Source organism: Mercenaria mercenaria, chromosome 12 (assembly GCF_021730395.1).
Source record: "Mercenaria mercenaria strain notata chromosome 12, MADL_Memer_1, whole genome shotgun sequence".
NCBI lineage: Eukaryota > Metazoa > Mollusca > Bivalvia > Venerida > Veneridae > Mercenaria > Mercenaria mercenaria.
The window spans coordinates 19,347,495-19,371,543 of record NC_069372.1 but is presented as its reverse complement, the minus strand read 5'-3'; the positions used below and the strand labels follow the sequence as shown (position 1 = coordinate 19,371,543).

General features: G+C 36.0%; 2 protein-coding genes across 2 annotated transcripts; both read right to left on the bottom strand.

The window, feature by feature from the left end:
• Window positions 1-759: 759 nt before the first annotated feature.
• Window positions 760-2,379, bottom strand: LOC123535115 (palmitoyltransferase ZDHHC20-B-like). Its single transcript, XM_045317657.2, has one exon. It carries the CDS (start codon window positions 2,368-2,370, stop codon window positions 1,279-1,281), a length of 1,092 nt encoding a protein of 363 aa, XP_045173592.2. The 5' UTR covers window positions 2,371-2,379; the 3' UTR covers window positions 760-1,278.
• Window positions 2,380-12,262: 9,883 nt separating this feature from the next.
• LOC123534355 (complement C1q-like protein 2) lies at window positions 12,263-19,635 on the bottom strand. Its single transcript, XM_045316576.2, has 2 exons — window positions 19,223-19,635; window positions 12,263-14,713 (listed from the first exon to the last, which is right to left on the bottom strand). Exons 1-2 carry the CDS (start codon window positions 19,614-19,616, stop codon window positions 14,295-14,297), a joined length of 813 nt encoding a protein of 270 aa, XP_045172511.2. The 5' UTR covers window positions 19,617-19,635; the 3' UTR covers window positions 12,263-14,294.
• Window positions 19,636-24,049: the final 4,414 nt, after the last annotated feature.

The window sequence follows — 24,049 nt, the reverse complement described above, 5'->3', positions numbered from 1 at the left end:
ATACTATAAACACACGACAAAATAAACATCTTCATGAATTGAAATAATTTAGAAAATATATGCGCTTACGCCGTTCACTACAGTGTACTTCTTTATTGATTGTGAGCATTGACACGCATAATTAATTGCTAAGTATCTATTACATTTGCTCAAATCTGAATACAAAGTAATTGTTTATAAGCGCAATCTGGTTCAAATATTTGTTTAATGGATTATTACAAGTTGCATCAATATTTAATACCGGACAAATTCAAAACGATTTGCACTGATGTGCTCATAAGTTACTTGTCGACAAATCTAAATACACACTGCAAATAAAAGCTTTAAATTAGACAATTTAGTTTTAAAACGGTGTCTTAAAATCCTATATTTTATACAGCGTACTGTGGTTAAATCAATCTCTAAAGCTAAAACACATGTTCGCCACGGTGGTTCAATTTGATAGTGTATCCAGCCGGTCAATGGTTTGATATAGCTATGCATGTCCTCCTAAAACAGAGAATCATCCCCTGGGAGAGATCTGTTCAAATCAAGGGTTCGCGAAAGAAATTAAATACATACATGTGCATGAAATATTTCTACACCCATAAACACCAGCAACGCTTTTATAATTACAGTCTGCACGGAGATAAAAAAAATCACAAATTGTGTCTGTCAGATTTTCAAACTTTTAAGATTTTATTTCAAAGTCATGACTCATTTAGATCCCTTGACATAAAACATAGTAACTGAACGTATAGAAAGAATGAAAGGATCACAATAAACCTAACAACGTCTGGATGTAAAATTTGACTTGTTTAAGAGAACTTAGGACGATACTTTAAAAGTTTTGTGAAAAGATGCCTGTTTAATGAATTGCATATGTACTGAATTATTGAATAATCTATTAACTAAAAGAATTTTAGGCCAAAAATCATTTTAGGCCACAAGGTATGGTAACACGGACGAGGTAAAAACTATCCACAGGCGATTCAGAAAAAAGATCTAATCTGACTAAAAATGGTTTGTGAAATAAATAGCCATTTTACAACGGATGTATCAAATAATTCATTCTTATATAATAGACCAAGTTCCTTGCCCTGGTATCAACGAGAAGCATCGGTCAGAAAGGAATGAGGCTTGTATGGTAATAATGCCATAGTATCCGCATAAAATCCCCACGCATCTTCAGTTGCTTTGGCATAATTAAGTGAAAAAGTTGATCTGATGAATTTGAATAACAACACTTAATCATAGCATATCTGTCATTTATTTTCATCTACGTCGCATCATAATTCATCATGCTTTTATAGTAGGCCATCTTACAGCATCGTCTACTGATTCAAATATTAAATGAAGTGGAAACAGAAAATTTAGTTTCCAATGAGGTCCAAATACTGCCTTTAGTTTGTCCTCTTGACTTCTTGTGTCTTTGATATTGATGTCAAAATCCATTTCGAATGACGTTTTACCTGTGTTTATAAGGGCGACAACAATTTTTAGGTAAGTATTCGCAGTGAGTAAAAACAGTAACAGTAACCATCCGAGCACTATGTAACAAGCGAATATCCGGTCAATATATCCGAATATTGCACGTGTAATTGCTATCGGGAAAAACAAGTCAAAGTAACTGGTGTATGGAATAATATCGTAGTAATAAAACGGCAGAGCATGAAAACTGGCAAATAAGGCGCCCATGAGAGCCCAAAATACGAACACGGTGAAGTGCCTGAGATTTCTTGCGCCAATACACACTCCTGAAAAATAACAATGATGGTCCCTTTTTAAAACACACTTGTCACAGATTGGACAATGGTGACATCTGGGTGGTCGCGGTCTGTTACACCGTATACATGGTACCCAAGAAAAATATGGGTACGGGCTCCTTTCTGGTGGCTCATCGTGAGTTTTAGGGATCTTAGTAGCAAAATACATTAAACTCCCTTCAGTTTCATCCACTGTCATATTCAGTGACGTTGCATCTTTACGAGAACGCATATTATTAATATCATTGTGGTTACTGTCACTGGAACGGCATATGTTCTGTCCTATTGATATGCCGTCCGGCATTATACCGTCACGGGACGGCTGATAGCTAGTGTCAACGAATTTCATACACAACCAGTTCACAATCAGCTGAAAGACCACGAAAAATCCAAAAATTCGTAAACACAATTTAACATTATCGCTGTAGTTACTGTATAAATATGGTATGGCAAAAATTATTCCTACACTCGCTATACCGGTCAGTCCGAACACAAAGCAACACTGGGTAATGTAATCCCCTATACGAAGATCAAAGTTCGTAACTAAAGGAGTGAGCAGCTGTACAATTTCCCATTTCGTTTTGCTGAGCACGTTGTTGAACTTTGAAGTATTGTCGGTCTGCATCTTTGATTCCTGAACCTGCAATTCAAATTTGACACAATACAAATGAATAATCTGTAGGAACGTCTGTTCGTGAGAAATTATGAAATGTAACAGAAAGCAGCAGACTTTTTTAAAAATATCTTATAATAAAGACCGATCATCATTCAACGGAAATTCAAAAAGGTATTATTTATATTTGGAAACTGTTTGAAAACTTTTTTGAAATTTTAAATTCAGTAAAATTCTATAATCATTCCGGCAATTAAAATATGTCTGTAGATATTGATTTAAATAATGATAATGATTATTATTATATTGTTTATTATCATTATCATTATTTATATTATTATTATTATTATTATTATTATTATAAAACACTTAATCTAATAAAAAATATCAATTAAAAAAAATATCTTTAAACATATTAGACTTTCACATTCTTACCAAGAAACTTTATTTTTTATCCAATATTTACGAAATGTAACGTTTTACGAAATGTAACGTTTGCAAGCCGTTTAAACAAATATCCACCCAAAATGAAATATAAAGTAAGACCATAATCCGATTGTATCTAATGTTTGTTTATTGCAAAGTGCTACAATAGATGTGATTAAAATATGTAACTCGTTTAAACATGAATTTTCGTACTTAAGTTTTGATTTGACCTTAAGCCGTAAACCTATTGTGTTATCATAACCTTAAGTCGATGATCTTTTATTTTCTATTGACCGCACTGCGTTTTATTACAGGACAATCAAAAGTTTATCAATTATTTCTTACAATTGTTATATTGTACATGTATATAATTGAGTATGAAATAAACGTCTTTTTGTTTGCATTTCACGTATGCACTAGTTTGTGAAGGATTTCTTAGTCTTTTTTAACAGCATATGAAACACTGCATATATGCTAAATTTATGAAGATAATGAAATATCTAAATTGTTTGATTTTCCCATTTTAATATCTTATGCAAGGCAGCAGAAGAAAGGATCTGTCTAGTGTATGTGCAGGTATTTGTCTAGAGTAAGATAGCTGTATTAATTTTGAAAACTGTTTTTGTTGTTGTTGTTGTTGTTGTTGTTTTGGGTTTTTTTGTCGTTATTGTTGTTGTTTTACGCTCGCATATCCGTGAAGACAAGTTTTTACCTCTTCCCACTAGATAATTGTAAAATCTAAATTATATACAGTCAATGAACAATATCAACAATATCAATAATACGAAAAAAGTCTATGCATGTATGGAAAACATTGGTAGACACAATAATTTTCTACATTTGACTAATTTTAATCCAGACAATTCCAGATATCGACCATTCTTTTTCAAGATCCTTTAGTATAGAAAATAAGAAAATTGAGAGAAAACACATTACATGTTTAATGACCGTGTTCATTTTAAAATAAATATTTTACATCCCTATACATTTTGAATGGAAAGAAAAAAGTGTTTATTTTCATATAAACAATATTGAAGTAATAAAATCAAAGACGACCCTTTCCGCAAATTTGCACTCGTAATCTGACGTTATTCACAAAACGTGAACAAAATGGCGTAGTTAGAAAAAAAATGTTCAAACTTTGACGCAAAATTATAGGTTTAGCTAAATTTTCTTACGGTAAAGATCAAAATTGAATCGACACAATTGTTTGAATTTTTACTGGATTTAACGACATTTTAGACAATTAACATTACGCTGAATCGGTACCTTTATGCATCCACATTCGGGAGAAGTTACATTGACATGGAATGAGTACTATAGTATCTTTAGATCTTTTTGGGACACTTAGATTTGCTCTTTTTGGTCCGTCCGTCCGTCCGTCCGCCCGTTCGTCCACACGGACATCAGTATGTCCAGAAAGTTTGCTTATATTCCACCTAAAGTCATGCAACATTACAGGAATATACATCAGCAGGTAAATTTGTGCACCCGGTTTATTTCGTCCGGCTCTGCCTAGGAAAAGCAGAGTTATGGCCCTTGTTTATTCCACCTTAGGTATGAAACATTACAAAAATATTTTTTTCAGCATGTTAAGTTGTGCAACTTGGGTTTTACGTCCCAGACCACTCAATGAAATCAGAGTTGCGACTCTAATAATTTATTGAAAAAGAGCTATATTTATGCTCAGCAAAAACTATTCCATCTTCGGTCATGAAACATTACAGAAATATTTACCAGCATGTGAAGTTGCGCACATGGGGTATTACGTCCCAGACCACTAAATGACAGCGGAGTTAATCCCTTCGATTTATTGTAAATAGCTATTATCAATTGGAACGCGGCAAAATTGCGCAATTCTTTGCATGTCCGCACTCATGCAGAATATAAAACGCACAATATACTGACTAAAGGTTACTTACTATCACCATGGTTACAAAATATGAAATTTAAGATACTTTTTGTTTTTACTGCTTGAATCCCGTTTAGATCTCCTACCGGAGTCTGTAATATATCACAGGCGCTTCAGATTTGTTTTTAGTCGCAGCCAAAAGAATCTTGTTGGCACGTTTTACGAATTTATGTAAGTGATTCAGGGTGCCCTGTTTCTCATGCAGACAACCAGTCCGCGGACTGTATATAAACCGGGAATCGGAAAAAAATCAAAAAAATGCTCGGATATGCAGACAACAAGACGAATAACTATATACGGACGTTACCGTCTTTGGATTTTCATCTCTTTATATGAATCAAGACACGCCTAGAATGGGAATTTATCTTTTAAAATATTCAACACTCGTAGAAAGTGAAACTTCAGTTAACATTTAGTTTCCTCATACCTGTTACTGCAATAACATATTTTGCAAAATTTACGGTCACCGTGTGACGGTGATGTCATTCGTCCGTTCCCGCTCTGGCATTAGGATTTTTTTTGTGCATATATATATACAGTTTTAATTACGAAAAAGATATAAAAGAATCATGTTGACACGATTTAGGAATATCTGTGGCTGATTCAGGGTACTGTGTTGTTCTTGCAGACAACAAGTCTCCGGATAGTACATAAACTTAATCCGAAAAACAGAAAAACAACGAAAAAAATGCCTTGGTATATGCAGACAAAAAAAGAAGAATATCTATATCTGAACGTTACGGTCTCGGGGAATTTTATCTCATATCATCTAACCGACTATCTCTAGACTTGCTACAGTGCTTTGTTACACCTTAAAATGGTTGCAACGCATTTTAGTAGTCACTACCGAAATACGGCCGAGTTTTGATAGTCACTACCAAAATGCGTTTCACGCAACGCAGTTTTGGTAGTTTACAAAAATATAGTACCAAAATACGTTGGATGTATACACACCAAACGCAAACGCAAAACGGTATTAATAATAATCTCACGATTTACAAAAAGAATATTTTGTGACGAATAGACAATATTATTTCAAAGAGAGTAGAAATATCCGTCCCGACGGCAACAGGTAGAAATATTTTCTTTGTAGCACTCTTTCTTATACTAGTAGTAGAACTCCGGAAATTAACGTCCGTAAACAGAAGTGACGTCATGATGTTTTGCGTTACGCACAATAACAAAATTCCACTTAAGTTTTAGCGTTTGTAGCGTAACTTTATGTTCTTATGGTAATCTAACGTATTTTGAATCGAGAAATATACTATCAGGAACGGAGAGAAGTACCTGCTTTTTTTTCGTATTTTTACATAAACAATATATTATCAGTGCATGAACCACTGGTTGTCATTAACAGCACGAGAGTCATCTGGCATGCGGGGTGCCAGATGGGTTTTGCCGGCATGGGTAAAATCACCGGAAAGGCCAGTCCGGTGTGCAAGAAAAATATATCTAAGACCCCTAAAACACACACAGAATTCACCATTTATGTTTATGCGGGATGTTCAAAAAAATAACAAACCTAGATGGAGGACCCACATGCCATTCTCACAGTTATACTTCGTTTAACAGAATTCAACATTTTCGTGCTTTAAAACTCTCGGTGGGTTATCCCTCCGACAACAATATATCGCATAGGAAGCGTCGTATGAGGCCCTTTCCAAACGCCCAGGGATCTACATTTTGGTTGTTTTTATACGAAAACTATATCTCGGCAGTGGAGTTCCAAACCCCCTCCCCCACCATTTTTATAGAAGACATGTCCTCCTTTTATCTCTCTCTCTTGTGCATTATGTAAAAATGAGCACAGCCCCTGACTTAAAAATTAAAAAAAAAATACGTTTCAACCCATGATCCTTAACTAATCATATGTACCCCTGCATCGCATTTTGTCGCTAACAAAACTCGGCCAATTTGTTGAGCTTCATTTCTTATAAGTATTTAAGAACTCAAGACAGATTGTGAAGCCTCGATATTTGGAATACATTGGTTCTTTATTGGGCGTAAATAATATGTAATCTCCAAAAAAAGGTATTCCGAGTTATTTAGAGATAAAAAACAAAACAAAACAAACTGACCACACACTACAAACGTAGTTCTTTTGTGAACGAAATAAGTATTTTTCAGATTAAAATAACAACACATATTTATAAATAGAAGATTTTAGATTAGCAATATCTTTTTAGATTTAATTCAGTACACCATCTGCGTAAAAATATAAATATTATATTTTCATATGTGATAATGACAGCAAACCAGCATTAATGGGGATTTGTTTTAATCGCGACTGTGCTGTTGCACGACCTTGTCACAGTGCAGACTCGGCCACTACTACGATCAAAATAATTTGAACAAGAGTTTGGTGAAGGATGATACTCAATACAGCCTTTGTCAGTTTTTTTTTTTTTTTTTTTTTTTTTTTTTTTTTTTTTTTTTGTAGTTTCACAGTGTTTTAATTGTATGCTAAACACAAAAAGAGGTTATAGGAAATATGCATAATGAATATGATTAGAAAACCAATCTAGTACCAGCGCAGGAGCTATTACAGGAGCTATTTGATCAAGTAGCGTCATGAGACAGAACGATTAATGAACACTTTTTTCACTTTAGGATTTAGATTAAAGCTAGAGTTTGTTTTATTCACCTTTTTTTCAGATTTTTGACATTAGAACGTAGAAGAGAGTGAATATTAAACTCTATTTTAGCCATTACCCTGCTGAATTTCTATAATGAACCTGTCCATCTTTCAGTTTGGACAGTACAATGAACTGTTAAACGGGGTGCTTACAAAAGGATACCGACTGAATGGCGAACAGTGCAGATCATGATCTGACTGCACGGATGTGCAAGTTGATCATGATTTACACTGGCCGCAAAGATAGACTCAATCGTGTCCAGCATTAATAGGGTTAGTATGACTAGTAACTCCAGATCACAGCAGTGTGGTTTAGATGTAATTTTGCAGTATTTAAATTAAGCGTGAAAAGATTTTTTTTGTTGGATTTAACGTCGCACCGACACATGATAGGTCATATGGCGACTTTCCAGCTTTAATGGTGGAGGAAGACCCCAGGTGCCCCTCCGTGCATTATTTCATCACGAGCGGGCACCTGGGTAGAACCACCGACCTTCCGTAAGCCAGCTGGATGGCTTCCTCACATGAAGAATTCAACGCCCCGAGTGAGGCTCGAACCCACATCGATGACAGGGGAAATGATTTGAAGTCAGCGACCTTAACCACTCGGCCACGGAGGCCCCGTGAAAAGAAATATCGCCTGTAGAAGACTCATGACCATTCTCTATTTCCCATTTGACATACTCTATTTAAGAAATAATATATCTCATTCAGTGATTTGTCGCTGAATAAATCATTGTTTGGAATTCAGATGCGAAGGAATTATATCATGACGGCGCAGCAAATCACTGAATGAGATATATTATTTCGATTCTAACACGTTACCAAGGATTTTTAAGTACATCCTTGACGACATTCGTTAAATATTTGCACGTCAATCGGTTTCTTTTCCAGCGCGCCGCTATGCCGTTTGACGCCATGACGTAATAATTGTGACGTCAGAACAGTTGTATAATAATTTACTGTTTTCTGCCTTCTTTGTTTAATAGGAAAATAGATCGGATCGTGTTAGAATTCCAATTTGATCCCAATTTAAACGACAGTATCGACGACTTCCATATCTATAAAGGTATTATTCAGTTTAGAATTTTCAGTTTCTTATCAAGTATTTTGGAAAATTATACACATGTCTCATTTTATATCAAATATTCCCACCAGAATTCATTCCCGTCGGAAATATTTCCCATGGGAAATATATCCTGTAGGAAATATTTCCCATGGGAATATTTTAAAAGTCTTCCCATCGGAAATATTTCCCATAGGAAATTATTCCCATAGGAATGTCCTCCCATGGCCAAAATATGGGAACGGTTTCCCATGGGAAAATCTGTAAAATGATAAAATGACAAATAACTTTTTCCAAAGTCATGTTATGATGTACCTAGTGTAGAATAAGTTTAAAAGATAATGATTTATCATTTTAAGAAACAAATATATTTCCCATGGGAAATTCCCATGGGAAATCCACTTTCCCATGGGAAATTTATCATATGTTCTTCCCATGGGAAAGTTATTTTCCCATGGGAAAGTGTATTTCCCATGGGAAAAGACCGCATTCCTATGGGAAAATAGCATTTCCCATGGGAAAGTTAAGTTTTTAATGTTGACTGCTGCTTTGTTGGTGGTATAAAATCAAATTGAAAAGTATGGCGTGCATGAGAATTTGAAGTACTTTACTTTTGCGAAAGAATTTTTAAGATAGCATGTACAGAAGTACTTGCTGTTTTTGCCACATATTGGCGTGGCAAATTAAAATTGGCGGCCATTTTAAATAAAAACCAGGAACAGTATTTTTTATCGGAAGGCGAATTGCAATTGAAGGGAACAGATCCTGGTTATGGGTTACACTGTCCAAAAGCATGGGTATAAAAAAACTTTCAAACACTATGTACATTTTCTCCTGACTTACAAATAATTGAAATGTTTCCTGGATTCACATCATCTTGTTTGAGCGACGAGGCCAGGGTGTATAGTTTTAAAGCTTTTGTAAAGTGTGCACATCTGATGAACTGGCTATAAAATATTTCTATGTGAGTTCTGCAGTTACATAGTTGAATTCATAATAGATCAGCAAAATAAACAATAATAATAATAACACCAAGGTATTTGCACATCGCAGTAGTTTTAATGCTTTCGTTTCGATTAAGGCTTTTGATCTGGTGTGTTTTTTGTACACTAGTATATTTTCGGCTGAGATGGATTGCTCATTGTTGTTTACATCAAAAATAGATTTATATATTAAGATCGTTCCAGTATTAGACAGACCTTAGTTTAACACTAACATGTCTTCTCCATTCTACAAGATTTTTTTTCATTCATGCATGCTCGTTTTCATAAACTGAGTGAATAAGAAACTTAATTTTGCTAACGAAATTGTTATATTTAGATCTTTATCTGCATGTTATTATGGACATTTTGTATCTCAGCTGCATTTGTTGTTCACATGTACATATATAGAGGATATTACATGAGTGTCTTTTCATATTGAATTTATTTAACTCGTTGAATAAAATAATAAAATGCGAGGCTCTGCCGAGCATTTTATCAATTTTATTCAACGAGTTTAATAAATTCAATGTGGAAAGTCACAAATATAATATTCTTTTTATCACATGTTAGCCTTTCCTGTCGAAACATAAAAAAAATTCTACCCTCTTTTACTATATAAACAAGTCAATTTGACAACGTTAACGTTTCTTATACTATAAACGACGTCGACGTCAAAGCTTTATTACACTAGTGTATTATCGTTTTTATTTAATCATGGCTTTATTACACTCCCGCGACGTCAAACATGCGATAAATTTCGTATATACTGTTGTCTTATTTGTATGTAATTGTATTGTATGATTCATATGCTCTTCATCAACGGAGGAAATAAAGAAATATATATTTTCTGTGCGTTTAAACCTGTATAAACCACATTCAGACTTCTTGCAAATCATCCAAGAATCGCTGGCGAAAAACAAAAACAGTCTTAATAGTTTTGTATAGTGTACAAAGATGTAATGTATTTAAACTTCAAAAATATGTTGAGAGTATTTGAAGGGAAACAACTCGCAAATATCATTGATCATTTGCGTTGACAGATTTACCTACCTTGCACTCTTTCAGGTTTATATGGTAGCAAGATGCAATTCTGGGCCAATGTAAGCTCTGATTTTTATGTCTTTGACTGACTGTTCACCTGTGTCGTGAAGTTATATGACACCAAAATGTTCACACTGGTAACTGAACTAAACCAATGAAAACATACATTCTATTTTTAACATCCAAATTTACAGATGTAAAGCATTTTTAATCAATTTAATCAATTTGATTTGAAGAGTCACATCCATATTTATTCTGAAGAAATTATTTGATTTATGGGAGCTAAACATACTAGTTCATTAATACTCTTTCAGATTATGTTTAAAGATAATTCAATCAGATCTAGTACACAACATTTGTACCAATGTCAGCATATTATTTTCGGAAATGGTGTTTTCAAAACGTACTTTTTGTCCTAAACATGCCGCATTGTAACAACAGTTTTCCTGACCTTCCTAGCAAATCGACCATGCAAATACATTCTGGATTAGCCACGCCCCTCGGCAGTTTGTCCGTTTTGGAGTACGTATTATCGTATGTTCTTTTCTTAACACTGCACCTTAACACTGCAACATGGTGCGTGAATTGTTTTATTTTTATTGAACGAATATTGTGTTTTAAAACGCAGCCCTAAACCCCGACCCTCCCCCGCCACCCTACCCCACGCACATCTTCCCCAACCCCTTGACTGCTATAAACCAGCAATAGTAATATGCGGTTTCTGTGAATATCTTACTTTCGGTTTAGATTTCAACGCTATCAGCAGCATAGTCTTACTGTATGCAAAATGCGCAGACGATAGGAAATTTTGAATCTATTTATTCCGGACTTTCTTACTTTATAGTTTGATTTTGTAAAGCTTAACCGGGTGGTTAATTTTACTTGCATTCGAATCAGAATGTCTCGAGGTGATATGCCTAATGGAGTCACTGTTTTGTGTATTTTTTATCAAGTCACTTTACCACTTCTGCATCAGTCGACCCTGATTAAAATGGGTACCAGTAATTTGATGGGGGATTAAGTAAAGTATGTAATATTTATATTTAAAATTATGATGATTAATTTCCATCGCCGAACCGTAAATGTTTTCCGTTCAATGTGAGATCTGAAATATGCCATAAGAACCCACTATATATATTGCCTTGATGGATTTACGCTGGCTCGAACCAGCAACTCCTGCTTGTGATTCAGATGGTCCTAGTGTCGGCTAAACAATTAACACACTCATTACCTCGTGGATAGAAATCATTTTCATAACAGCTTAATGTCGTACTTTAATGTATACATTAGCCTGCTAAATTTTCTAAAATAGATTGCCCCATTCAGTTTGGGCAGTACCTCTTGTTTATCGAAAGGGAGTACTCTCAATATTTACAGAATGAATAGCGATCAGCCTGCACTGCACGGATGTTACCATCCACATCTCTAGCCCAGTGCAGAAATCAACAGTGCTAAAATACAATTAAGAGAAATCCCCAGATGTGTTCATACGGTATATACATGAAACATTTAATGAAACAATGCAGTGCAATTCCATTAAAAGTGGTGTATGGCCCCAGGTTAAATAATGGATATGCCTTAAACAGGAAAAAAGAACTAAAAAAAACACTAAAATTTAGAGAGAGGGTCCAATTACAGTGTACACGCATTGGTGTTGTCAAACTATAATTTCACACACTAGTATTACCAGTATGTGAAAATTGTAAATGTCAGTACAAAAACATTTCTTGGGTGTTACAGTGACATGGAAAACCTTGCCTGCCTAAATATTTTATATCTTTGGCAAAGAGACCAGAGACACACGTAGGTTTCGGCCTTATTTGGGCATTGATACACATGTAGTGAGATATGAATTTTATTTGCAAACGATTTGGCTTTAACAAGGAACTAAACACAGTGTTTTATCTTAAGTATGGCTTAAATTTGAATTAGGTCAAATTTACATATGGGGGAAAACAGATGTATAAATATGTATATTGCTCAATAATAGAAATCTGCAACTGAAACTCGATATCTTTGTGGAATCCCACAATTCCAAATTTGTCAGCATGTACATATTTTTTCTTCTTAATTCAGTGTAAAATTACAGAACAAAATACAAAGCGTAATTGAAAAATTAACAACATTCGATTCATTTGATAGAAGTTTAACCACTTGTCTGGAACTTGCCATCCTGAGAAAGATTCAGGAACCATCAATGTTATAGAATATATTATTTGTGAACTTCATGCATGTCGATTGTATTTCCACTTGCGACTGTGTCATTCTGAAGATATAATAAACAGTATCGTGATTCGATGAAATTACGGATCGGCAATTTCTGTGCGATAACCTAAAGACAATGACAATTTCCGTGTGGTTACGTAATGACAATCGACTATTCCCGTGCGATAACGTAATGACAATCGACAATTCACGTGCGATAACGTAATAACAATCGAAAATTCCCGTGCGATAACGAAATGACAATCGACAATTCACGTGCGATAACGTAATGACAATTGACAATTTCCGTGCGATAACGTAATAACAATCGGCAATTCCCGTGCGATAACATAATGACAATCGGCAATTCCCGTGCGATAACGTAATGACAATTGACAATTTCCGTGCGATAACGTAATAACAATCGGCAATTCCCGTGCGATAACATAATGACAATCGGCAATTCCCGTGCGATAACGTAATGACAATCGGCAATTCCCGTGCAATTACGTAATGACAGTCGACAATTCCCGTGCAATTACGTAATGACAATCGACAATTTCCGTGCGGTTACGCAATGACAATCGGCAATTTCCATGAAATTACGTAATAACAATCGACAATTTCCGTGCGGTTACGTAATGACAATCGGCAATTTCCATGAAATTACGTAATAACAATCGGCAATTTCCGTGCGATCTGTAATGACAACGAAAATTTCCGTGCGATCCGTAATAACAATCGGCAATTTCCCAGCGATTACGTAATGACAATCGGCAATTTCCGTGCTCTCCTTTTGGCAATCGTTTATTTCCTTGAGATTATGTAATGACAGTCGGGATTTCCGTGCGATTACCTAATGACAACGAAAATTTCCGTGCGATCCGTAATAACAATCGGCAATTTCCGTGCGATTACGTAATGACAATCGGCAATTTCCGTGCTCTCCTTTTGGCAATCGTTTATTTCCTTGAGATTATGTAATGACAGTCGTGATTTCCGTCTATTACATAATGACAACCGGCAATTTCCGTGCAATCCGTCATGACAATCGGCGATTTCTGTGCGATTACGTAATAACAATAGGCAATTTCCGTGCGATTACATATTTTCAATGGGCGATTTCGGCATTCTTCGGCTAAAATAAAAAATAACTTAACCGGAGAATACCGACATCGCATACGGAGAATACGTAAACGAGCGAAAATTGCCGATTGCCATGACGTTGTCTCACGGAAACTGTCGATTGCCATGACGTTATCTCACGGAAACTGTCGATTGCCATTACGGGTCCACAGCCTTGAATCTACCCTCATGTCAGACTCACGTGCATGAAAGATGAATCCAGTCGCTTCAAAACAACATGATCAAATATATATCTAAGGACTAGAAACCTTTTAAGGTTAATGTAAGATACACTGCAAGACTTTCATAAAAAAATTTTAGAGCTTCCTGTTCAGCTCTCTATGTTTATATTTGCAATATTATTCAAGGTAATGTGAGATACACAATATGTTATCAAATTTAGACAGTTACAACATTAATTGTGTTGTCATATATTTTACAAGCACTGTTTATAACGTTTATACATGTTATATGGCTGTAACATAAGAGTATGGTTTAAATGGAGGAGCTTGGCATTGGAAGCATCCTCGATAATTGGCAAAGTTAAATTTCTGGTCTTTCTAAATAGCCACTGAAAGATGACCATGATTCCACAGCAGCTGCTGCGCCTCCACTACAATTTTCTACCGTTATGACATCTCCAACTTTCAGTTTGAGATACACCGAGTTGGAAACCCCGTAACTGCCAGCGTCCGCCCCACTGGACCCATCCTGAGGATCAATGTATGCTTTCACTTTACTAGATCCGTTCAGATAAATATGGCATCCGGACACGTCGATGGTGGAGGACCTCTTTTTGATGATGTGTAAACTAAAATAGTAAAGGCCGTTGATGGAACATGTGAACCTGCCGGTTGATGTATCATAAGATTCCCCTTCGTTAGTTACAACAGTAGTGAAAGCCAGGGACTTGGTAGCAGCACCGTTCGAAGGGGACGTCACCGTGAATGCTACGATGTCACCTGAAACATATAAGGATTTTTATTGAATATTTCAGCTAGTTTTACATGAACAGACACAGAATAAATTGATCTTAATTGAAATTTCAAATGTGAGGTGCGTAAGATGCAACGTATTCAAAACATGTGCGCAAAGCTTGTCCTTAACAGGAGGAGACAGTTCTAAACAAGCTTTGTACTACTTACATTTATGGTGGCTGATTCCTGCCATTTCGTGTTTTCGTGTTTTCGCCCCGCCGACACGACAACACGAAAACACGAAAACTCGACAAAAACCTAATTTGTCGAGTTTTCGTGTTGTCGTGTCGGCGGGGCGAAAACACGAAAACACGACAAATTTTACGCGAAAACCCGACGTTTAAAGGGCGCCGACACGACAGATTCATCTGTCGAGTTTTCGTGTTGGTGGGTATAAATATGTCGTGTCGGCGCCCTTTATTTGTCGTGTTCTCGTGTTGTCGTGTCGGCGTGGCGAAAACACGAAAACACGACAAATTTTACGCGAAAACTCGACGTTTAAAGGGCGCCGACACGACAGATTTATCTGTCGAGTTTTCGTGTTGGCAGATATTAATATGTCGTGTCGGCGCCCTTTAAACGTCGTGTTTTCGTGTCGGCGGGGTGAAAACACGACAACATAAAAACTCGACAAATTAGGTATTTGTCGTGTTTTCATGTTGTCGTGTTTTCGCCCCGCCGACACGAAAACACGACAAATACCTAATCTGTCGAGTTTTCGTGTTGTCGTGTTTTCGCCCCGCCGACAAGAAAACTCGACAAATTAGGTACTTGTTGAGTTTTCGGTATTTGTCGAGTTTTCGTGTTTTCGCCCCGCCGACACAACAACACGAAAACACGACAAATTCTTTTCAGACATCTCATATTAAATGTAGAGTTATTCTGAAGCCAGTGACAAAGGGTTTTAGAAGCATTTTTCTTTGTATTCGAACGAACCGCCAATTCAAAGTTTATTTATATTCACTAAAGCTGCATTAGGAGATTTGAGATTATAAAACAGTACAATAATATGGCATTGTCAGATGTCAGTTGTCGTTTTAAGAATATGAAGTGTATGTATTACTAACCCGGTTCCAAAAATATTAAGAATATGAAGTGTATGTATTACTGACCCGGTTCCAAAAATATTTCATTGGGGTGCGGGGAGCGGTAACAGTTAAAGAATGAAGGCGGCATCGGCGAGCCGAGTGGGGTTAGGTACTGAAGGGGGTAACCCTCATGTTAGGTTGGTCAGGGCGTGTCTGCATTTTAATGTTTGAAATATATATAAAAAATGGTGGCCTCTGCTGCAAATTTTGCGGTACGGGGGTTAAGTTCCTCCTGACAGTTGAGTCACAGGGTCTTTTCCCTTGTCATTTTTGAAATATAGGTAGTTTGAGATACGTCAAGGGGTCATGCCCTCCTATTCAGGGGGGTCAGAGGGTATCCTCACGGACATTTTTGAAATATAGGAATGAAATGATGGCCTCTGTTGCACTTTTGGGCCTAAATTGTGAGAAAAAAAATTATTACAAATTATTTTATTTATAAATAATTTCTTTTATTTTTCTTGGAAAACCCGTTTCTGATGCGTTGCTATGCATTTGGTTATCCTCGGGACGTATCGTTAGGCGAACGTCTGGTTCCAATCAAGCATACTATACTTTATCGTCTAACACCGCTTAGCCGGGAACCAACCTAAAGTCATATAAATATCACGAAATCCGTGCAACTGCCACTTGGTTCAATACCGTTTAGCTGGACTCAACTAATTTAGCTTACGAACTCGGACTTCGTTTTCCCTCCCTCCCACCCGATTTTTAGACATATTGTCAGTTATTTTGTGCCTCATTGTCTTGTGCTGCTGTGTTTTGTTTTATAATTTCAGTTCCTGACTCTTATCAGAGCTGCACATGCTTAACCGTTAAAGCCAAGGAAGCTGCCAGAAGAGAACAAGGCAACCGTGGAACATAAACTTTCTATGAACAGTGCAAGCATATTACTGATCGTGGTACATTTTGTTAGCACAAAAATAGACTAGTGACACTGCTAAGATACAAAATCAGTATGTTTTTAGTATTGGTTGTTATATTGTGTGAAGTAAAGTTCTAGTTTGCATATAAACTGCATAAGAATTAATGGGTGAAAATAATGTGAATAATTATGTTTCAAGTAGCCTTTTTCTTAAAAAAAAAATTTAACTATAATTGTCACTTATTGTGCGGAAAATTCTGTCAGTCGAGGGTCGAGCTAGCCAGTCTTACAAAACGCGCCGTTATTAATGTTCAAATTCAGTATTTTTGCAGTAATCATAACGGTCGTGTTTGCTCAGTGATCGTCGTTGGGGCTCCGGCTTCATTCCCGTCGGTCATGGAGCAAAGGCGGCTGGTTTCCTTTATTGTAGCTGTATGTAATCGGGTTGATTTAATCTAGTAAACTGTTGCGTTTGCACAGTTTCCCTGTTGCGTTTCTAGGTTTTGCCCATAAGGTACTGGCAATCCTAGCTTGCTTGTACTGTTACGCTTGCCAAATGACGTGTCTTGGTTTTGTACTTAGGCGTCGCCTTATTCGTAACAGTATTGCCATTTGCTAAATGAATCCGCAACAGTATTCGCTTTTAGCTTAGTTAATTGCCGGTAATTCGTTGTAGGCTTGTTCTTCTCTCGGCTGATAGGATTTCTCTTCAGTTGACAGTTGCTTCGGCATTCCCTGTCATCTGTTAAGTGGCCAATATCTTCCATACTTCTATTAAATAATTATGGCAGCTTACTACTAGTATTCATAAATATGACTATACAATGTGTAATGTTATCTTATCTTGGCTAGTAAAGGCCGTAATAAATTATTAAACTTACAGAATTTTGGTTTTGTGTTGTGTCAAGTTCTGACACAAAGGTATCACTTTATCAGCTTCTGTCCGTCAGTCCGCTCGCTCATATAAAGATCTGTCGTCAATATTTAAGGGGATGGACGTCAGTCCAGAAATAATTAGAGCGTCACAGGTTATGCTGTCGCCGTGGCGGCAACGTCCATTAAACATCAAATCTTGCCGGTGTCTGTTGTCCATTTGTCATGTGGTTCTCGTCCGGTTTTCAGAATGATAAAATAATCTTTTGCCAAAATAGTTGAGTTGGTGCAACTATGACGAGTATATGTCACTTTGGGGGTTGGGGTTAGGGTGTGGGGGGTGGGGGGTGCACGGCCATCGGCACCGGCCCAGGACCCAAGCCTATACAAATAGAAAAATAATTACGTATATGCATGGGCCTCAATGAAGATTAACTTATTCACACGAAATACCCAACCCCCGTTCCTCAAAATTTGGGCTCAAAAATGTAGCAGAGGCCACCGTTTTATACATTTATTTCAAGTATTTAAAGGCAGAAACGCCTCGACTTACCTAACATGAGGACTTACCCTCTTCCGTACCTAACCCCACCCGACTCGCCGATGCCGCCTTTATTCTTAAACTGTTGCCGCTCCCCGCACCCCAATGAAATATTTCTGGAACCGGGTCAGTTATACATACACTTTGTATTACTCTACATTTTATAAGATATTTCTGAAAATAATTTGTCGTGTTTTCGTGTTGTCGTGTTTTCGTGTCGGCGGGGCGAAAACACGACAGATAAATCTGTCATGTCGGCGCCCTTTAGACGTCGAGCTTTCGCGTAAAATTTGTCGTGTTTTCGTGTTTTCGCCCCGCCGACACGACAACACGAAAACTCGACAAATTAGGTTTTTCTCGAGATTTCGTGTTGTTGTGTTTTCGCCCCGCCAACACGCCAACACGAAATGGCAGAAATCAGCCGCCATACACATTGGTTGCCGGTGAAAGCAAGAATTGAGTATATTCCTATTAGACAAGGTTTGGGATCGTCTGAAAATTTTGAATGTTGTTATGTTGTTCCATACAACAAATGCAAAACATTCAATGATAGAAGTTTCTGTACTATTGGTTCACAACTTTGGAATGAACTGCCGTTAGAACTACGCAAAAGTAAATCACTTGACACATTCAAAAAAAGACTGTATTTCAGAGATTTCGCGGCAGTGTTTTAATTTTTTGATAACTGTTTATCATGCAAAAACAGCAGGTGAAAGTTTTTAAATTTTTGTAAAATGTTTTACATTTCACAAATTTATATCTCCATGGTTTGTTTAATAAACGCACTTGTTGGTAAGGCTCTATGGGTAGGTAGTTTGTAGTATTTTTTTCTTGAATAGTGTATGATGGCACCATTAACCGGGGGTTTAAACCTCTATATGCAGCTCGTCTGGGCGTACCAGATGCATTAAGCACTGGTATTGGCAATAGGGGTAAAATGACCTCAAGGGGAGGGGTGCGGAAATGACTGTTTATTACAATAAGACTGCTATTATTATTATTGTCATTATTAATATTGTTATAATAACTATTGTTATTATTATGTACAACGCCATTGAATATAACATTGTATAAAAATAGGCGTTTAATCAAATTATTCAGTTTTAGTTTCTGTACAAAGGTTTTACCTTTCTGTGCTGATTTCTTTTCTTGAAGAGCGTCATCCAGTTTAGTCTTAGCATCGTCCAGCCTTCCCAGAACTTCTTCCGTAAAGTTCTGTTGTTTCTTCACTTCTTCAGCGGTTCTCTCTCTGAATGCATCAATTTCAGAATCAAATAATTTTCCTCGTTCGACCTTTTCCTTTTCATGGTTTGCCTTCAACTCATTAATTAATTCTTCAAATTTCTGAACTTTATCCTCAATTTTCAATAATTTCAGCAACATTTTTTCGTCATAATCAAACTTTGAATAGCATTTGGGCTCTCCAATATCCCCACTGGCGATACGGACGTAATACAATATCACAACGATACAAATATTCGTCAACATCCTTTTTCTGCTGTTGTAACGGCCGTTTTGCATTCAATGAATAACTGACGGTAATGTAAAGTTTATCATTCAGATGAATAGGAAACTACTGGGGTGTTCAAAATGTTTCTTGATTCATACGCCTCGAAAGACATTAGATTCATAGAGCCATTTCGTCTTGACTGAGCGACTAGGATAGGGAAATCAAATTTTAAAAATGCCTCCAGAGAGAGTTTTCTTCTATTAAGCACGCATAAGTGTAAATGACCGGAAGTTGCAATTCTCAGGCAAATCTATCCATCTTCCTTAAACGTTTAACCCTACACATGGACGTAGATACTTATCCGTTACTCGACCAAAATCTGATCAACTACTTTTAACTTTTGATTTTTTCTAATAACTAACACAGAGACTTAAAGAAACGTTTGTTTTATTTAGCTGTTTTGTAAAAGTTACGGAAATGTCCGAAAATGTGAATCATGATCCCGTTTTGTCTAATCCAGTTTTGTTTTATCTGTTAATAAGTGATGTAAAAGGCATTTCGGGAACTGTATAGGTTTATCTAATTCATTTTTGTAAATTAATAAAGAACCTGATATTTTTGCAAAAATAAATCTCATAAAGCAACCGTTAAGGTAGTTCTGCACGCTTGGTAAACCGGAAGTGATGGCGTAACGTCATTTATCCGGATAACGTAGAATAAAGCCTCGGTTCAGCGTAAGGAAATGAAAATCACTTTATGAATTAATGGCAACCCGTGAGTAAATTTATTATAATGACATCGTTATTATCTTTCTAAAGTTAAAATATTATATTGATATATGTGACACGTTAAATAATTCAAAATAATGGCTTAAAACCAGCTTGAAATGTGTAGATCACTTTGATCATGGGCAAATACCTCAAAACCAAGCACACGTACCTATACAGTTTATTTCACCATATTTAGGCCGTATGATTATTTACGACTGTGAGAAGTTTCATTAAAATCTAGATCTAAACTGGAGAAAAAAAAATCCATTCGCGAAAATGTTATGAAATTACTTTTTTTCCAAACAGATCTACTAGTAATCCCATTATGAAAACTTGCTTGAGGCTCTTATTTTTGAAATCAGTTTAGCAAAAACAAAATCAAGCACACGACCCTATCTTTTTATTTACTGATTTTTTCTTAGTCTATCCTGAGGTTTTGAAGATGTTAAACAATGTAAAAGTATTGACATTTCCAAATTCTTGTTGTTCTTATTTCCTTATATTTACATTCGCCCTATTATTTCCCCATGGTTGAAAATTCTGTCGTTTAATTTGTATAGCTAAAGGAAAGACGCCAAAGTTACGATAACGCTGCTTAGTGATTACGGGCCGCTGTTTTGACGGCACCCGCGTGTAGTCATGGAGAACTTTCCGTAGATGACGTCGCATATTGTTCCGTCTGGTGAACAGAATAGCCGGGAAGCTGATTTTAATGTTAAATGCAACAAAGTGTGTGCAATTTATATTATAACTCTGTTAAAAGAAATGAATTAATTTTTTGGGGAGATCATGCAAAATAAACCTGATTTGTGGATTTTCCGATCCTATTCTATTGTATATTTTGCATGAACTCCGAAAAAAGTCATTTCTTAATTAGATTCAGAAAACAGATTGTTTTTCCACTTTCAAAAATCAAAAATTATAAAAAAAAAAAAATTATCACTCATAAGTTAATTTAAAAAGAAAAATGAAAAAAAATACAAATATCTCGATTAGTCGTGTAACGTAAACGGTCACCAGCTGAACTTTAAGATCTAAGATAGCACATTTTTAACATCCCTTTCAGTGTTGTTAAATTTGAAAAGTAAATGATGTTTTCAATTGGCACGTGCACAATTTTAATCACGGATACTGCAGATGGTTTCTGGAATTTTGGCATATGTATAATATATAACCTGGCAAGAAATTTCCTTTTTTTCTTCTTCGTAAATAACTCCGGATAATTCTTGGAAATTGGGAAAAATGAGAGTAAGAATAGGATCTGGCACATTCTCACATGTTTACTTTGTAAATTATTCAAAATGATTACGCAATCGAACTTTTAAATTGTGAGTTACAAGTCTAGGTCTATAGTTTCTTTGTTGTATGCAAGAGACCGTTTGTACATCGTAGGTATGCATTCATCTGAATACCCGTATAAAACTTTTAACCCTTATCTGCCTTTGCAACATGTACAGTCTGATCAAGATCTGCACTGTTCGCAATTCAGTCAGTATTTAGCGGAATAACGTGCTTTCCGTTGTTAATGGTGTTAGTCAACATGGCAAAAGAACGTGCTTTCATAAAGCAATTGTTGAAAAACATATATAGGCCTTTAATTATTTATAATTATGAATGTCAGATTTATCCATGTTGGACACAGAAACTTTATGAGATACACAATTCCAAGTACAAAGAAGAGATAGATATAAAATAAATTTAAAAGTAGTTATCGTTAGTGTACACTGCTGTTCAAAAAGGTGGATAACTCGAAACTTTTTAAGGAAAATTATTTCATTGCCATATAATGATTTAATTAAATCAAGCTATACATTACATTCTTTGAAGGATATAAAGTTATTGCCTAAAACGGGAAACCTGTCAAAAAAGGGAGGTAATTGTAAAATTACTTAGAGTTATGACTCTTGAGCACAATTCTTCCTCTTATTGCAAGGTATTATTGTGCAGTTCAGTATTTGAGCCGCGTCACGAGAAAACAAACATAGTGGCTTTGCGGCCAGCATGGATCCAGACCAGCCTGCGCATTCGCGCAGTCTGGTCAGGATTCATGCTGCTCACTAACGGTTTCTCGAATTGCAATAGGATTTGAAAGCGAACAGCATGGATCCTGACCAGACTGCATGGATGCGCCGGCTGGTCTGGATCCATGCTGGTCGCAAAGCCACTATGTTGGTTTTCACATGGCGCGGCTCATTTCATTCCTTACAATAAAGCCATCATAACTTGTTTTGTTGGGTATAAATTGCTAGTAACTACAGCTTATATTTGTTCTCCGTAAGAGTACAATGGCGGGGATGTCGAACAATTATTATTTTAGGCGTTACCGTTAAATAAATACAGAAAGGAACTAGAGAACGAAGCTGGTGCCAACATGTTCCTACTGGGACTAAAGTGTTTCATATTCTAAGCAGAAAGGTATGACGGGTACTAGCAGGATTTTAGGCTAAATATGAAATTAACCAGCAGGATTTAAATATGAAATTAGAGGTAATTTATATGTACGGACCTAGGAACATTCTGAACACCACACTGGTTCCAATTAAAAGGATTATAGAGATCACTCCAAAGAAGAAGAAAAAGCTGAAGAAGAAGAAGTAGAAAAGGAGAAAAAAAAAGAAGATTTTATTTCAGATTCATCTGGCTAAAGAATACATAAACAATATTTTCTTTATAATACTTAAACAGTTTCACCACAATAACGAAGGTCTTGAAACGTTGCTCAACGTTTGAATGTATTTCGGAACATACCCTTTAGCGCTTTTTGACAATTAGCAGAAAATTTTAAGACTTGTATGTGATATTTGGTATAGTTATTTTCATTATTGCCATTATCCTCCATTCTCTATCATTGTTTCATTAGAAGAGCTGAAAACTATTATAAAAACGGTTCCGTAAAACACTTCATCGTTTCCGATGATGACTTCCCGTGTAAAAAGAAATTTTGAGTGTCAGGCCGGTACTCGATGTCTCAGTTATATGTTTTTATTTTCTGTTATATTTTTTTGTTTTTTTTTTTTTGCTTTTTTTAAAGTCTTGTCTTTATCATAGCCAGTCTACCATCACAAAGATTATTTGATCTAAAACAAATTATTTTAATGTTAGTTTGTCGACCACATTTGCCAGGTGCTTTTTAGGAAGAGATATAGCGGATGCTTAAAAATATGTCCATTATACAAATACTGTTGTTCGCCGCCACCCTACGAGTTTCAAGGCAAACCATCTACACAAATTCCAAAAATACTTTAACCTCTCTATTGCACGTTTGATAATATTTTGTAGTAGCCAATGCTGGGAATGGATTGAAGCTTCTCTGCAATTATGCTATACAATGCACAGGTTTGTTGTTTCACAAAGCAATGCGCCTATCAATTTTGCATTTTCGTGGCGTTTTTGTATGTGCGCATCTTACTGGTCCACGTGATGATCTGACATGTCATGAAAAGGTTTCATAACTCTGATAATTATTATTTTCGACTTCGAAAGTTTTATATGTTTATAGGTATCTCAAATACCGATTCTGGAAAATGAATTGAAAAAGAGATTCCTGCAGCAGCGTTTACCTCCAAAATCATTCATGTAATCCGTGAAATAAGTGTAAAATGATCAGTTGTTAAAGTTTCGGACAAATCCAATACTTTGACAAAAGTGACCAAAATCCGATTAAATACCTTGAAGTCGAAATACATTGATTTCACTAACAATAAAAACAAAACTTCTGAAATATTTTTTACGAA